A 17,784-nucleotide genomic window follows, 5' to 3' on the forward strand; every position below is an offset into this window, starting at 1 on the left:
TAAGACAAGTACTGGAAACAATAGAACACTATGAAATATCGGGGACACCAGGCCTGATTTTCATGGCTGATTTTGAAAAGGCTTTTGATAAAGTACGACTTGAATTTATATATAAATGCCTAGAATATTTCAATTTTGGGTAATCTCTTATAAAATGGGTTAAGGTTATGTATAGTAACCCTAGGTGTAAAATAGTAAATAATGGCTACATCTCAAAGTTTTAAACTATCTAGAGGAGTAAAACAAGGTTGTCCACTATCGGCATATCTATTTGTTATTGCCATCGAAATGTTAGCTGCAAAGATTAGATCAAACAATAATATTAAGGGATTAGAAATCCATGGCTTAAAAACTAAGGTGTCATTGTACACTGATGATTCATGTTTTCTTTTAAAACCACAATTGTAGTCTCTCCACAGCCTCTTAGAGGATCTAGATACTTTTGCTATCCTCTCTGGATTAAAACCAAATTATGATAAATGTACCATATTACGTATTGGATCACTAAAAAATGCACATTTTACATTACCGTGTAGTTTACCAATTAAATGGTCTGACGGAGATGTGGACATACTCGGTATACAAATCCCAAAAGAAAGAAATTATCTCACTCCAATACATTTTTATGGAAAGTTAGCAAAAATAGATAAGATCTTGCTACCATGGAAAGGAAAATACCTGTTTATTTGTGGAAAAATCACCCTGATTAACTCCTTAGTTATATCACAGTTTACCTATTTGCTTATGGTTTTGCCTACACCTAGTGACCTGCTTTTTAAATAATATGAACAAAAATATTAAATTTGATTTGGAACGGCAAACCAGATAAAGTTAAAAGTCCCTATTTATATAACGAATATGAATTCGGTGGGCAGAAATGATTAAATATTAAAGCCATTAGACCTCTCACTAAAGGCATTAGTCATACAAAGTTATACTTAAATCCAAACTGGTTCTCTAGTCAATTGGTACGAATGTCTCATCCTATATTCAGGAACGGCCTTTTCCCCTTTATTCAGATTACACCTGCTCACTTTCGGTTGTTTGAAAAGGAAATAATCTCCAAAATATCTTTATTTTTTAAACAAGCCTTAGAAAGTTGGTTGCAATTTCAGTTTAATCCACCTGAAAGGACAGAACAAATAGTACAACAAATATTGTGGTTAAATTCAAATATACTAATTGATAAAAAGACTATATAATTTTTGTGAATGATATCATAAATAGGACTGGTGGAGTTATGTCACACATGCAGCTAACACAGACATATGGAAATGTCTGCTCTACCCAAAATTACAACCAATTAATTGCAGCATTACCACAAAAATGGAAGAGGCAAGTAGAAGGGGAAAAAAGTAAGGAACTTGTATGTCGGCCCTGAATTAAAGAACATAAATGGTTAAAGAAAAGTGTGATAAATAAAAACATATACCAATTTCATTTAAGGACCAAAAAACTGACAGCTGTGCCATATAAATTGCAAAATAGTTGGGAAGAGATTTGCGATGTGCCCATTCCATGGCACATGGTTTATGAATTGATACGCAAAACAACGCCGGATTTCAAACTTTGAATTTTTCAATATAAATTACTATACAAAATTCTTGCAACTAATAGAATGTTATATATATGGGGGATACAATATTCTCAGCTCTGCAGATTCTGCTGTGAGGAGGCAGTCATTAGATCATTTATTTTGGTATTGTCCATATGTAGCTCATTTTTGGTCACAGGTCCAGGAATGGCTGAAGAATTGCAACCTTTACCTAGAACTAACACTACAGATAGCAATACTGGGTGATTTGAAAAGCCATAGTCAATCAATCAATAATATAATAATTATTTTAGCAAAAAAATATATTTTTAATTTACAATCTGTAGAAGCTATGAGAATAGGAAGGTTCAATTATTTTGTGAAGCATCACAGCACAGTTGAAAAATATATGGCAAGTAGAAATCCGAAATTGATGATGTTGAGAGACAGGTGGGAGGGGTTGAATGGAGCTGAAGGGTGGGACTAATAACAAGATAAACAATGTAAAACATATGGGATCTGTAAAATGTATATAGGTTCGGACCTTTTGTGAAATAGCATAGTTACAAATCGAAATAGAGGAAGGACTAAGAACAAACAAGAGAGAACTATTGTAAAGTAGACTGTGTCTGTAGAATGTGTATAAGATGTATGGATTGAAGGTAGAAGCAGAAGTGTTTTAGTTTACTTCAATTGGGGGATCGGCGGTAGGGTTTGCGGGGAATAATAATAAAGGTATATTCTTTTAAAAAGTATGTATGTCTATATAGGTATGTGTATGTATATGTGTATATATATGCATGCGTGTATAGATATATATATTTACCCCAAAAATATGGGGGATTGGAAATGATGCAGACAATTACATTGGAAGCAACATTCTTTCTGCAATATTAAGCTGATCCACCCTCTCGTAGTGTTCAAAACTGTGACAGAACCACTCCTTTACTTGTGTTGTAGAAGACGATTTGTATGGAATAAATTGTCTGGGACAGATGGGATTTTAATGAGAGTTGTACACTTTCTATTTACTGTTGTTTATTGACCTTATGAAAGTTAATGGTTGAAGTTTCAGTGACAGATGTCATCTGTCTTCTCCCTCTCAGAGACCCAGAGTTTGTCTTCTATGATCAGCTCAAACAGACCATGAATGCTTACAGGTAGGTGATAGCTGCCCACTCTATTTAGCCCTCACAGTGCTGTTCTTTAGTGCAATAGAGCGATAGCTTATTGATTTTTCACTTCACACCTCTTCAGCTTGCTTTTGTGTCACATTTTGCTTTCCTAACAGGGTGAAACCAGCCATCTTTGACCTGCTTCTGGCGGTCTGCATCGCAGCTTACCTCGGAGTGATATATCTGGCCATTCAGGTATGTATTGATCCAACATCGCCATTCTGATGGTCACTAATGTTATTTTGATGTATGGTCATTTGTTTGACCTAGCCTCCCCCCTGTAACTCCTAACCAGGTCATTGTTGTAAATCAGATGACTGCCGTCTTCTCAGCCGGCTTTCCTTGTTATTTAGGGGTTAATAATGTTTCTTGCTTTTCTCTCTCTTCAGCACTTTGGAGTTCTCTACAGTGTGGTGCGCAGAATCACAGCACCCAAGACCAAGCAGCATTAAGCCCCTCCGCTTACTATCCTCCAGACTCCTCTTCTCCTCACAGCGACAACGAGTTCTAGCCAACAACAAAACGGGGGCGGACCAAGCAGCTCTTATGATATAAAAACATTTTGCCACCCAATATATTGCCTTTTTCCCTCTTTGGAAATGAAACATGTTGAATCATTTCTCTCTGCCAAGTTTAGCCATTTAGTCAGTTCCTTTAGTCTTCCTGTCCTCCTGAAAACAGATGTCAAACGTTACCACCTCATAAGCCCAGTCCCACATTAACCGCTATTTCCCCCATGATCTGAGATAATTCGATAGGTGTCAATATGGTAATAGCATCACCTGGCTCTTTGATCGGCTAAGTGCGATTTTCACCAGGTTATACCCAACCAATCCTCTCTGTTCTACACATGCATAAGTAGGGAGGGACTAGGGGTTGATGTGGGATTGGGCATTTCTAAATCCACGGCTCACTCAGTGCCCTATAGTGTGAATTTTGCCAAATGTCAGTGGGTCATCTTCTTGGGCAGCTATGGAGTAGCAGTAGTGAGACTTGGTAATATTTGTTTGGATGGTCAATGTATTTGGTCATCATGACTAGATTTCTTTTTGGTTTTTTTCTCTCTAACCCAAATTAGTTTTCTTATTGTTTAAATTAAATGTTGAATAGTGTGTTGATAACATGATTCATGGCCTTGACTGAACTAATGAAATAAATGTATGATAGTGTCCCCTATACTTCCTATTGCCATAAGAGTAAGTACGGTTATAGAATGGAAATGTATCATTTTGGGGTTTCACCCCTTTGTGACACATTTGTTTACTAGTGTTACTATGTGACAGTTTAGATTTTAAAATGTGAAAAAAATTAGGCCCACCCCTCACACAAATGTTAATGAGATGTATGCAGTGTTGGTCTACCAACACGATTCTGCCTCCATCTATCTGGACATGTCTATTGCAAAATGGTTAGCTCCACATCGATGTGCAAATCCCCCCTTGTTCTGCTTATCAACAACTAAAGTGTTAAGAAAGGCAAGACGTGTTAGATCGAATTGGACCTTCGAAGGGAGTCTGGTAATGTGTTGATCTGTGTTGTCTATATCCCTGATAGTCTTTGATCTTGAGATGAGGAGACGGTGCTTGAGTGCTGTATTTGGTATAATTACATACTGCATGCCATGTCACTCCTGCAGTCAGTGAAGGCAAATGGACTGGCGAGATTCACCTATCTACACAACGGAAAAAGCTGTGTGGGACATATCTTAGAATTTGTATTTATTGAAGCAGACTATGCTTAACTGTGCACTGAATTGAACTCTCCCATTTCTGAGACTCTTTGTCCAACACCTTTGTTTTACCTTTCTTAACTGTGTTTTACCTGATTGACAAAAACTTGATTCTTGCAACAATGACATCAAAAATAAATACATTTGTTGAAATAAGTCAGTTTCTTTTTCAAATGAACACATTTTATTTTATGGGAAAACATGATACAATAACGCTGGTTGAATGGAATTATTAACATTGTTTTATTACAAGTCACAGTACCTGTCATACCAAAGTGGTCAAATTGAAACTTGGGGCTGATGGTAGAGACCTTGCAGTGTGTCAGTGGTCAAAGAAATATTTACCTAAAACCAATGAACTATTTCACTTCATACCTCATTTGATTCTTAACGTCCAGAAATTTGAAAGAAATCCCAAATCTACCTGCATTCCTATTTTCTGATCATCAAAAAAACAGCAATAAATGACAGTGCAATTTGTAAGAAACTCCTGTGAGGCATACCCTCTTCATATCCATTATAACAGCTCTTTCTAGCCACCTAGGTCCAGGCCAGGCCTCTCATCAGAACACTTCTTGTGATAAAGATCAACATTTTTGGCACATTCTTAAAGCAACGCATAGAATCATTATTCTTCCACATTTTCATTCTGAACTGTGGATGGGCTTCTATATATTTAATGCTTGTCACAAAAAACTGCCAGATCTGCCTCAAAATAAAACTTACAAAAGTGATTACTACTCTATAACCATAGTCTTTCTGACACAAATGTATTTTCTTTGGGGAGGAAAGGGGAGTATACTGTTTCTTGGAAAGAGGGAATTTGCTGTGAGTAGTTTCACCTCACAAAGCCAATCTGGTTGTTGGTGGTTGTCTGTGGTGGAGAGGACAGACAGACCAGGAGAGAGCTGGACAGAGATGGAGGGAAAGTGTGCACACCTTTGTGGACAGTACCATGGTAGATGGCTGGGCACAAACCATTAACTGACGCATACACAGGAAAAGGGGCACAACTGGATTACAGTGGTTTCAGAAACAGCAGCAATTTAAAAAAAATCAATAATGATAATTGCATGTAATATCAAAATCTAGGTAATCCCAGGCACTGGCACTAGTGGTAGCTAGTGCTGGGGACTGGAAGACACATCCACAACTACGGACACTTCTACCTGCCGACATCTGTGGCCTGTTCCAGCACAAGCATACTGTTCATCAAAACAAAAAGAGGTTGAATTTGATCGAAAAGGACAGCACCCCTTATGTCACAAGCACAGCAAAGAGAAAAACTGGAGAGTTGCGGAACACATGCACACACAACCAGTAGCACATTCAAATGTAAGGACAGAACCATTTGGAGTGTGTGACGGTCGGCTCTAATTACTTAACTTTTTTAAGGTCAGTTCTGCACATTGATAAAGGTTAAGATTACATAGTTTGTAGTTTTATTAATTTGTGGGTTTTGCTTATGACTTCATGGCATATTCCAAAACCATTGCAATGTCATGCATACCTGAATACCATATCTGCATATGTTTTTCACATTTGATTTGTATCTTCTTTTACACAAGTAAAGGCCATTTGCTTAAATTTTTCTGTGAACCTGACAACCACCACCATATTGATTATTATTCAAATCCATATCTTTACCAAAATCATAAGGATGATACTAAACCTAGTCAATCAAGTTCAGCTACATCAGCTGTCATTAACCAGCTATCGGCTTGTATGCCTTCATTTCAGTGCGACAACAGAAGCTAAAAAAACAGAAAATGTGACAATGCATTTTCCATACAGGAATGCAAGCAATATTTCTAATGCCTATCAAACGACAGCAAAAAAAACAAAAAAAACAATTGGTTCACAAGTCATTCACATTTAAAAGACATCAATACTACACCGAAGTGGCTCTTCAAATATTGCAGGTCAGGCTGAGGAAATGTATATGTGGTCACTATCGATCTGTGCAATGATAAGAAAATGAATACATGTTTGGAAAACAAAACCAGCCCCTTACATGCAACCTCTCACCCACAATGGTGGCATGATGCAATAGTTCCCTTTAGTATTTTAGCCTTCACTCCTGAAATAATAGGGGGTATAAACTTAAAAAAGCTTTTAGAGGAAGTATCCAGTTCTCTCCATGTCACACACTGATCTGTTTCACCTGTCCTTGTCGTCACCCATCTTTCCCACTTATCCCCTGGGTATTTACACTTGTGTTTTCTGTCTGTCTTTGCCAGTTTGTCTTATTTGAGCAAGCCTACCAGTGGTTTAGGGCTCAGCTCCTGCTGAGTCTCTCTTTTCTCACTCTCCTGATTTTGACCCCTGACTGTCCTGACTCCAAGCCTAACTGCCTGACCAGTCTGCCTGCCTCCTGTCCTATACCTTTGCCCCTACTCTGGATTACAGACCTTCTGTCTGAGCCTGCCTGCCATCCTGTACCTTGGCCCCACTACTCTGGATTATCAACCCCTGCCTGCCTTGACCTGTCGTTTGCCTGCCCGTCACACTAAACATTGTTACCTCTACACAGTCTGCACTTGGGTCTTACCTGACACCTGATACTATACTAGAGAGGACCCTTGACATGGTGACTGTGTGAGTGCTTTAGGGCCCTAATCTATCCGTATTGCGGATGTTCATCATTACATTGTGATTAAATTTAAAGGCAACGTTTCCGCGTTAGCAGAGTGCATTCACGGTAAACTCTGCATGTAGGCTCAATTAAAAATGACCTTTACATTTTTATATCGCAATCTGTAACGCTTCAGTGACAGACTGAATTAGAGCTCTGTCCTCCAACGTATGTTTTTTTTTTTATTGGTCTAGACGTTTAAAAATCAATAGCTCAACCTTGTCTTATGTTTGTTAGAGCTGACACAACTGCTAAATGCCCCTGTAGAATACACAAGAGGACATTCACATAACTCGCACCTTTCTTTTTCTTCAAATTGAATGTTAATAAGACAAAGGTCACCTGAAATATCATTCACAGTGATATAATAAAACAATGACAAAACAGAATGAAAAATTAGCACTTTTCTAATTTGATGTTTTTTTAACCTTTTTGCGATTCACTTAGACCTAAATGTAGGTTACTTGCATTCAGAGTTAAGTGCCAGGAGATAGAGCTAGAGAGGCCATTATAGATGCTTCTCCTTGGTGATCCCGTTCTGCAAGTGCTTCCTGTGAGAAGGAGGAGAGAAGAAAAATGACCAATTGTCAGCCAGAGAAAAGGTAATCAGCTATGCACACATGGTAATATCAAAAATATATCACTGGTGTTCAAGGGCACCAGATAAGGATAAGGGCAGGGTCAGGCCGTACCGCGTAAGCACACCTCAATAAGTGCAGCTTGTGGTTCCTCTCTATCTTTACTACACAAGACAAGGCCAACACACAGGAGATCTGCTGGTCTGAGGTCGTACTGAGTGGACTGACAGAGCACAGGTTACTGGGGTTACAAGAGGGGACAGTGAACAAAGCCGTGTGTGTCATGCTAAAGCAGAGGCACTTCCTCCAGGGGAGAGCTCACTGGAGGTTTAACAGGGTATGTGGATGGCAGTACGACCAGATAGCAATACGACCAGATAGCAATATAATGACATAATGATGGCACCAGCACCGGCTCAAAGGAAAACTACGCAGAATTCCAAGAAGATTGAGGAGGACAGCTACACCCAAGGATGGACTGGAACAACGCTATTCATCAATGTATGGTGGTCTTTCATTTTAAAAGTGGATGTTTTTCCCGACTGTAGTCCGCCATATTTATCACACCTACTGTAACTGGTTATTTCAGATCTGCACACACTGAAGTGCGTAGGGGTTGTTTGGAAAGCGCTCGTTATTGGCATGCGGTTTACAGTGTGATGAATGGTTGTCTACAGGTCAGCCTGGTTCAAAAACAACCCCTACTTCCTAGCCTCTAGCCCTTCCTGCCCCTAGCCTAGACTCTGTTATTGGAGAGTTACCCTCCTGTAGGTTTTCACTACAACCACAGATGTAACTAACCTTAGAATCAGGTGCCCTGGCCTCAAGCCCATCCTTGCCCTAGCCTCAAGCCGGTCCTTGCCCGGGTCTCAAGCCGGTCCTTGCCCGGGTCTCAAGCCCGTCCTTGCCCTGGCCTCAAGCCCGTCCTTGCCCTGGCCTCAAGCCCATCCTTGCCCTAGCCTCAAGCCCATCCTTGCCCTAGCCTCAAGCCCATCCTTGCCTAGCCTCACGCCCGTCCTTGGCCTAGCCTCAAGCCCGTCCATGCCCTAGCCTCAAGCCCGTCCATGCCCTAGCCTCAAGCCCGTCCTTGCCCTAGCCTCAAGCCGGTCCTTGCCTAGCCTCACGCTCGTCCTTGGCCTAGCCGCAAGCCCATCCTTGCCCTAGCCTCAAGCCCATCCTTGCCTAGCCTCACACCCGTCCTTGGCCTAGCCTCAAGCCGGTCCTTGCCCTAGCCTCAAGCCTGTTCTTCCCCTAGCCTCAAGCCTGTTCTTCCCCTAGCCTCAAGTCCGTCCGTCCATCCCCTAGACTCAAGCCCTTATATCCCCTAGCCTGTAGCCATTACTTCCCTAGCCTGTAGACCTTACATCCCCTAGACACAAGCCTTCCCCGAGATTCAAGCTCACCCTTCCCCTCCCTAGCCTCAAGGCCGTACTTCACCTTCCTAGCCACAAGTCCGTCCTTCACCTTCCTAGCCTCAAGCCCGTCCTTCCCCTCCCTAGCCTCAAGCCCATCCTTCACCTTCCTAGCCACAAGCCCGTCCATCCCCTCCCTAGCCACAAGCCCGTCCTTCCCCTCCCTAGCCACAAGCCCGTCCTTCCCCTCCCTAGCCACATGCCCGTCCATCCCCTCCCTAGCCACAAGCCCGTCCTTCCCCTCCCTAGCCTCAAGCCCGTCCTTCCCCTCCCTAGCCACAAGCCCGTCCATCCCCTCCCTAGCCTCAAGCCCGTCCTTCCCCTAGACTGCAGCCCATCCTTCTCCTAGCTTCAAGCAGTCTGTCCACTTGCCTGTAGCCCATCCTTCCCCTAGTCTCAGGCCTGCCATCTCTTAGCCTGTAACCCTTCCTTCCCCTAGCTTATAGCCCTTCCTTTCCCTAGCCTCAAGACCGTCCTTCCCCTAGCCTATAGCCCATCCTTCCCCTAGCCTCAAGCCAATCCTTCCCCTAGCCTCAAGCCAATCCTTCCCCTAGCCTCAAGCCAATCCTTCCCCTAGCCCCAAGCCAATCCTTCCCCTAGCCTCAAGCCAATCCTTGGGGTGCCAGGGTAGCCTAGTGGTTAGAGCGTTGGACTAGTTACCAGAAGGTTGCAAGTTCAAACCCCCGAGCTGACAAGGTACAAATTTGTCATTCTGCCCCTGAACAGGCAGTTAACCCACTGTTCCTAGGCTGTCATTGAAAATAAGAATTTATTCTTAACTGACTTGCCTTGTAAAATAAAGGTTAAATAAAATAAATAAAAAATTCCCCTAGCCTCAATCAATCTTTGCCTTTAGCCCATCCTTCTCTAAGCCTGTAGCCCTTCCCCTAGCCTTAAGCCCATCCTTCCCTTAGCCTCAAGCCAAAGTTTCCCCTAGCCTGTAGCCCCTGTTTTGCGTAGCACGTCGTTCCCCTAGCCAGTAGACCGTGCATCCCCTTGACTCAAGCCAGTCCTTCCCCTCGCTAGCCTCAAGCTCGCCCCTTCACCTCGCTAGCCTCAAGCCCGTCCTTCCCCTCGCTAGCCTCAAGCTCGCCCCTTCACCTCGCTAGCCTCAAGCCCGTCCTTCCCCTCGCTAGCCTCAAGTTCGTCCTTCCCCTACACTGTAGCCTCAAATCAAATCAAATCATCAAATCAAATTTTATTTGTCACATACACATGGTTAGCAGATGTTAATGCGAGTGTAGCGAAATGCTTGTGCTTCTAGTTCCGACAATGCAGTAATAATCCAACAAGTAATCTAACTAACAATTCCAAAAAAAACTACTGTCTTATACCCAGTGTAAGGGGATAAAGAATATGTATGTGAGTGCTTTTGGTGACAAGCCAAATTTCTTCAGCCTCCTGAGGTTGAAGAGGCGCTGCTGCGCCTTCTTCACGATGCTGTCTGTGTGAGTGGACCAATTCAGTTTGTCTGTGATGTGTATGCCGAGGAACTTAAAACTTACTACCCTCTCCACTACTGTTCCATCGATGTGGATAGGGGGGTGTTCCCTCTGCTGTTTCCTGAAGTCCACAATCATCTCCTTAGTTTTGTTGACGTTGAGGGTGAGGTTATTTTCCTGACACAACACTCCGAGGGCCCTCACCTCCTCCCTGTAGGCCGTCTCGTCGTTGTTGGTAATCAAGCCTACCACTGTTGTGTCGTCCGCAAACTTGATGATTGAGTTGGAGGCGTGCGTGGCCACGCAGTCGTGGGTGAACAGGGAGTACAGGAGAGGGCTCAGAACGCACCCTTGTGGGGCCCCAGTGTTGAGGATCAGCGGGGTGGAGATGTTGTTGCCTACCCTCACCACCTGGGGGCGGCCTGTCAGGAAGTCCAGTACCCAGTTGCACAGGGCGGGGTCGAGACCCAGGGTCTCGAGCTTGATGACGAGCTTGGAGGGTACTATGGTGTTGAATGCCGAGCTGTAGTCGATGAACAGCATTCTCACATAGGTATTCCTCTTGTCCAGATGGGTTAGGGCAGTGTGCAGTGTGGTTGAGATTGCATCGTCTGTGGACCTATTTGGGCGGTAAGCAAATTGGAGTGGGTCTAGGGTGTCAAGTAGGGTGGAGGTGATATGGTCCTTGACTAGTCTCTCAAAGCACTTCATGATGACGGAAGTGAGTGCTACGGGGCGGTAGTCGTTTAGCTCAGTTACCTTAGCTTTCTTGGGAACAGGAACAATGGTGGCCCTCTTGAAGCATGTCCTTCCCCTAGCGTCAAGCCCATCCTTCCCCTAGCATGTAGCACTTCCTTCACTCCAGACTGAAGTCCATCCTAGACTCAAGCCTGCCTTCTCCTAGCCTGTAGCCCTGTCTTCTCCTAGCCTGTAGCCCTTCCTTCCCATAGCTTCTAACCCTTCCTTTCCATAGCAACAAGCCCGTCTTTCCCCTAGCCTGCAGCCCATCCTTCCCCTAGCCTGTAGCCCGTGTTTGCCCTAAATTGTAGCCCGTGTTTGCCCTAGCCTGTAGCATATGTTTGCCATAGCCTGTAGCCTGTTTGCCCTAGCCTGTAGCCCGTGTTTGCCCTAGCCTGTAGCCTGTTTGCCCTAGCCTGTAGCCCGTGTTTGCCCTAGCCTGTAGCCCGTGTTTGCCCTAGCCTGTAGCCCATGTTTGCCCTAGCCTGTAGCCCGTGTTTGCCCTAGCCTGTAGCCTGTGTTTGCCCTAGCCTTTAGTCCGTCCCTGCCCTAGCCTGTAGCCCGTGCCTGCCCTAGCCTCTAATCCGTCCTTCCCCTAGCCTAGCCTCTAGCCATGTAGTCAACCAAAACCAAACACTTATTCTTACCTTCTAGCCAGTTATACTGTATGTAGGTCTCTGTCTCTGTGTGCCTGCCTCTACAGCAGTGGTCACCAACCTTTTCTGAGTCAAGTCAAATTGCAACCCGAGATCTACTGCTCAGATAAAAATAATAATGTTTTTTTTTTTTTACGTAAACCTATGCAACATTAACCTATTAAAAACAGTATACTGTAACAATGACGTTTGTGCAATACGCTATAGGCCCAATACATGATCAACGCTTATTGGTTTTGCTTAAATATCCCTGCCAATGCATTGTTGTTAGAGCCATATTTTAAAATTATATTTTAAAATTTGAGGTAGGCTATTTTATTAAACATTTTTATTTCACCTTTATTTAACCAGGTAGGCCAGTTGAGAACAAGTTCTCATTTACAACTGCGACCTGGCCAAGATAAAGCAAAGCAGTGCGACACAAACAACAACACAGTTACACATGGAATAAACAAACGTACAGTCAATAACACAATAGAAAAAATCTGTATACAGTGTGTGTAAATGAGGTAAGATTAGGGAGATAAGGCAATAAATAGGCCATAGTGGCGAAGTAATTACAATTTAGCAATTAAACACTGGAGTGATAGATGTGCAGAATATGAATGTGCAAGTAAAGATACTGGGGTGCAAAGGCACAATAAATAAATAAATAACAATATGGGGATGAGGTAGTGGGATGGGCTATGTACAGGAGCAATGATCTGTGAGCTGCTCTGACAGCTGATGCTTAAAGTTAGTAAGGGAGATATGAGTCTCCAGCTTCAGTGATGTTTGCAATTCGTTCCAGTCATTGGCAGCAGAGAACTGAAAGAAAAGGCGGCCAAAGTAGGAATTAGCTTTGGGGGTGACCAGTGAAATATACCTGCTGGAGCGCGTGCTATGGGTGGGTGCTGCTATGGTGACCAGAGACCTGAGATAAGGTGGGGCTTTACCTAGCAAAGACTTATAGATGACCTGGAGCCAGTGGGTTTGGTGACAAATATGAAGCGAGGGTCAAACAATGAGAGCATAGAGGACACAGTGGTGGGTAGTATATGGGGCTTTGGTGACAAAACTGATGGCACTGTGACAGACTGCATCCAATTTGCTGAGGAAAGTGTTGGAGGCTATTTTGTAAATGACATCGCCGAAGTCGTGGATCGGTAGGATAGTCAGTTTATGAAGGTATGTTTCGCAGCATGAGTGAAGGATGCTTTGTTGTGAAATAGGAAGCTGATTCTAGATGTAATTTTGGATTGGAGATGCTTAATGTGAGTCTGGAAGGAGAGTTTACAGCCTAACCAGACATCTAGGTATTTGTAGATGTCTACATATTCTAAGTCAGAACCGTCCAGAGTAGTGATGCTGGACGGGCGGGCAGGTGCCGGCAGCGATCAGTTGAAGAGCATGCATTTAGTTTTACTTGCATTTTAGAGCAGTTGGAGGCCAAAGAAGGAGAGGTTTATGGCATTGAAGTTCGTCTGGAGATTAGTTAACACAGTGTCCAAAGAAGGGCCAGAAGTATACAGAATGGTGCCGGCTGCGTAGAGGTGGATCAGAGAATCACCAGCAGCAAGAGTGACATCATTGATGTATACAGAGAAGAGAGTCGGCCCGAGAATTGAACCCTGTGGTGCTCCCAAAGAGACTGCCAAAGGTCCGGACAACAGGCCCTCCGATTTGACATACTGAACTCTGTCTGAGAAGTAGTTGGTGAGCCAGGCGAGGCAGTCATTTGAGAAACCAAGGCTGTTGCATCTGCCGATAAGAATGTGGAGATTGACAGAGTTGAAAGCATTGGCCAGGTCAATGAATACGGCTGCACAGAATTATCTATTATCGATGCCAGTTATGATATTGTTTAAGACCTTGAGCGTGGCTGAGGTGCACCCATGACCAGCTAGGAAACCAGATTGCATAGCGGAGAAGGTACGGTGGGATTCGAAATGGTTGGTGATCTGTTTGTTAACTTGGCTTTCGAAGACCTTAGAAAGGCAGGGTAGGATAGATATAGGTCTGTAACAGTTTGGAGTGTCTCCCCCTTTGAAGAAGGGGGATGACTGCGGCAGCTTTCCAGTCTTTGGGTATCTCAGATGATACGAAAGAGAGGTTGAACAGGCTAGTAATAGGGGTTGCAACAATTGCGGCGGATCATTTTAGAAAGAGAGGGTCCAGATTGTCTAGCCCAGCTGATTTGTAGGGGTCCAGATTTTGCAACTCTTTCAGAACATCAGCTGTCTGGATTTGGGTGAAGGAGAAGTGGGGGAGGCTTGGGCAAGATGCTGTGGGGGGTGCAGGGCTGTTGACCGGGGTTGGGGTAGCCAGGTGGAAAGCATGGCCAGCCGTAGAAAAATGCTTATTGAAATTCTCAATTATTGTGGATTTATCGGTAGTGACAGTGTTTCCTAGCCTCAGTGCAGTGGGCAGCTGGGAGGAGGTGCTCTTATTCTCCATGGACTTTATAGTGTCCCAGAACTTTTGTGACTTTGTGCTACAAGATGCAAATTTCTGTTTGAAAAAGCTAGCCTTTGCTTTCCTAACTGCTTGTGTATAGTGGTTCCTAACTTCCCTGAAAAGTTGCATATCGCGGGGGCTATTCGATGCTAATGCGATACGTCACAGGATATTTTTGTACTGGTCAAGGGCAGTCAGGTCTGGAGTGAACCAAGGGCTAAACCTAGGCATTGAGTGACGATGAGAGAGATTTTGTCTCTAGAGATACCATTTAAACCAGGTGAGGTCACCGCATGTGTGGGAAGTGGAACAAAAGGGCTAGCTAAGAAAGAGTCTGTTGTAGCCCCCCGGACGGTTATGTCGGCATGATGGATCGGCAGGGCTCCGTGTAGGCAGTAAAAGGGTCCAGGCCAATTAGCAAAATAGGTATTGTAGCCCAAGAAATTGGCTGATGGATCTCTTCAGCTAACAGTCCGATGTGCTCTAGAAATCTAGCGGGCCGTGGCTAGCAGGCTAGCAGATGGGCCTTCAGGGGAAGTCGCAACAGAGGAGCCTGTTGAAACCCCCTCGGGCGGATTACGTCAGTAGACCAGTCATGATGGATCAGTGGGGCTCTGTGTCGGCAGTAAAAGGGGTCCAGGCCAATTGGCAAAATAGGTATTGTAGCCCAAGGAGTGGTTGATGGACCTCTTCAGCTAGCCGGGAGATGGGCCTAGCACAAGGCTAGTTACAGGCTAACTGGTGTTTGCTTCGGGACAGAGACATTAGCCAGGAGTAGCCACTCGGATAGCAGCTAGCTAGCTGCGCTGATCCAGGTGTAAAGGTTCAGAGCTTGCAGTAGGAATCCGGAGATATGGAGATTTGGTGGAGAAAAATCAGTCCGGTATGCTCTGGGTTGAATCACACTGTGCAGACTGGCAGGAGTTGGACTGGGCTAAGGTTAGCTGATGACCGCTAGCAGTGGCTAACTGACTACTAGCTAGTAGCTAGTTAGCTGGCTAGCTTCTTTGGGGGTTCCGGTTCATGTTAATGGACAGTCCAGCAGGAGTCAGCTGTGTAGCCGAATGATCATAGGGTCCGAAGAGCAGCACTAGATGAAACAGGGGACTGTTCAGTAGTCGATTACTACGTTGTGCGAGCGGGAGACACGGCGTTCAGAGAGCTAGCAGGCCGGGGATAGCAGATGGATCATCACCAAACATCCATGACGCAGAGGCCGGTTGAGAGCACATCGGCCGAGTTACGTCAGCAGACCAGTCGTGATGGATCGGCTGGGCTCCATGTCGACAAAGGGTCCAGTCCAATTGACAAGGGAAATGTTGTAGTTGGTGTACTTTGTTTGCTAGCCGGGAGATGGGTCTAGCTCGGGGCTAACTGGTGCATGCTTCTGGACAAAGACGTTAGCCACAATAACTCCTCGGTAGCAACTAGCTAGCTGCAAAGATCCAGTGTAATGGTCCAGAGCTTCCGTCAGCAATCCGGGGATGTAGTGGAAAAAAGCAGTCCGATATGCTCAGGGCTGGTATTGCGCTGTGCAGACTGGCAGGTATTATCCGGGCTATCCAGGCTAAAGCGGCAGGAGTCCAAGCTAAAGGTAAAAACCGCTAGCAGAGGCTAACAATGACTAAATAACTAGTAGCTAATTAGCTAGCTGGCTAGCATCTGATGGAGGCATCTGATGGAGTTATAAGGTCTAAAAAAATAGCTGATCCGTACCACATTGAGTGAGGCGGGTTGCAGTAATGTATATTTATTTTGAAAATGGAAAAAAAGAGATTGAGATGTATACAACAACAAAAAACAAAAAAACAAAAAAAACAATATTTACCTGGGAAGAAAAACAAACACGTCTTACTGCTGCGCCATTATGGACACACTATATGATCACATCGGTAATAGATCCATTGTTGTATTACTTGTGAGGCAAAGCTGATTGAGCATACATTTAAATTATTTATTTTACTAGGCTGATGGTGCTTGCATCTGATGGTCAGTCTCAGCATCTCTCCCCTCTCCCTTTCCTTTCCTTCACTGACACTGACCAAAAAAGGACACCTTCTTCCAGCTGACGGCACTGCATTATTTCTGAGTCACGCACAAATTCATGTTGTTACTCCTATGAACAGAGAAAGGGAAATATTCCTCGATATTAAAAAAGACCCAAGCCACTAATAATAACAATGCAAAGCCTATCCTTCCCTAGCCTAGCATCTAGCTCTTCTTTGCTGTAGAATCCAGATATGAAGGGACAGGGTCGACGGAAGAGAATAACTTGGACACAACTTGGGTCGAGTGGACAGGGACATAAATTCAATGAATTGAGACCCATCCAGCTAAAATACCCCAGGATGAGAATCAGGATTACCAGAGTTTACTGAGTGATCTGAGGCCAAGGGGTCATTCTCTCTCTTCAGGTTTTCCTGACAAAAACCTTCTCTCTGGATGTTTTGGAAAGCATTTGTCACCTGGAGATGCAGTGTCTGTATAGTGTATGGTGATGGCATTACTTCAGTACAGTAAAACATTCAAGGTAATATTCGTGGCATATAGTTTATGGACTGGTACAAAAATCTACACTTGATTTACATTATTATAGAATTATTTTGCCACCAACAGAATGCTATATATATATATATGGGGCATGCAACAATCTCAGCTCTGTAGATTTTGCTGCGAAGAGACAGAATCAACAGATCAATTATTCTGATATTGCCCCTATGTAGCTTAATGATGGTTACAGGTTCAGGAATGGTTAAAAAAAATCACAACATGCCCTTAAAATGAACCTTACAAATAGCAGTGTTGGGCAATTTGGAAAGCCATAGTCAGTCAATAAATAATATAATAATACTCGTAGGAAAAGTTATCATTTTTAGCTCACAATCTGTGGTTAATATACGATTAGAAAGGTTAACATTTTTTGTCAAACATCACAGCACAATTGGAAAATATATGGCACATGGCCCAACCAAAAGAGGGTGGCACAACCAAATGAGGGTGGTCTATGGTGATAGGTGGGATGGGCTGAGAGTGGCTGAAGGTTGGGATTAAAGAGCTGAGGTCTATGGTGATAGGTGGGATGGGCTGAGAGTGGCTGAGGGTTGGGATTAAAGAGCTGAGGTCTATGGTGATAGGTGGGATGGGCTGAGAGTGGCTGAAGGTTGGGATTAAAGAGCTGAGGTCTATGGTGATAGGTGGGATGGGCTGAGAGTGGCTGAGGGTTGGGATTAAAGAGCTGAGGTCTATGGTGATAGGTGGGATGGGCTGAGAGTGGCTGAAGGTTGGGATTAAAGAGCTGAGGTCTATGGTGATAGGTGGGATGGGCTGAGAGTGGCTGAGGGTTGGGATTAAAGAGCTGATGTTTGGTAATGTATTATTGTTATAAGACTGCTTTATATAAAAGTACCATATATGTAAAATGTGTATGTAAAATGTATACATAAAATGTA

At 43.9% G+C, this 17,784-nt stretch overlaps 2 protein-coding genes across 9 annotated transcripts in view; one reads left to right on the top strand and one right to left on the bottom strand.

The window, feature by feature from the left end:
- Positions 1 to 4,594, top strand: part of LOC112252177 (nicalin-1) — a 32,841-nt gene extending 28,247 nt beyond the window's left edge. For all 5 annotated transcript variants that reach the window (XM_024423188.2, XM_024423190.2, XM_024423191.2 and 2 more), the window contains exons 13-15: positions 2,641 to 2,694; positions 2,826 to 2,904; positions 3,099 to 4,594. In XM_024423188.2, the coding sequence (XP_024278956.1) occupies positions 2,641 to 2,694; positions 2,826 to 2,904; positions 3,099 to 3,161 (196 nt within the window). In that variant the 3' untranslated portion in view covers positions 3,162 to 4,594. The remainder of the gene's footprint in view (positions 1 to 2,640; positions 2,695 to 2,825; positions 2,905 to 3,098) is intronic.
- Positions 4,595 to 4,657: 63 nt separating this feature from the next.
- Positions 4,658 to 17,784, bottom strand: part of LOC112252178 (ceramide synthase 1) — a 73,593-nt gene continuing 60,466 nt past the window's right edge. For all 4 annotated transcript variants that reach the window (XM_024423192.2, XM_042323045.1, XM_042323046.1 and 1 more), the window contains one exon: positions 4,658 to 7,624. In XM_024423192.2, the coding sequence (XP_024278960.1) occupies positions 7,582 to 7,624 (43 nt within the window). In that variant the 3' untranslated portion in view covers positions 4,658 to 7,581. The remainder of the gene's footprint in view (positions 7,625 to 17,784) is intronic.

Source organism: Oncorhynchus tshawytscha, linkage group LG06, assembly GCF_018296145.1.
Source record: "Oncorhynchus tshawytscha isolate Ot180627B linkage group LG06, Otsh_v2.0, whole genome shotgun sequence".
Taxonomy (NCBI): domain Eukaryota; kingdom Metazoa; phylum Chordata; class Actinopteri; order Salmoniformes; family Salmonidae; genus Oncorhynchus; species Oncorhynchus tshawytscha.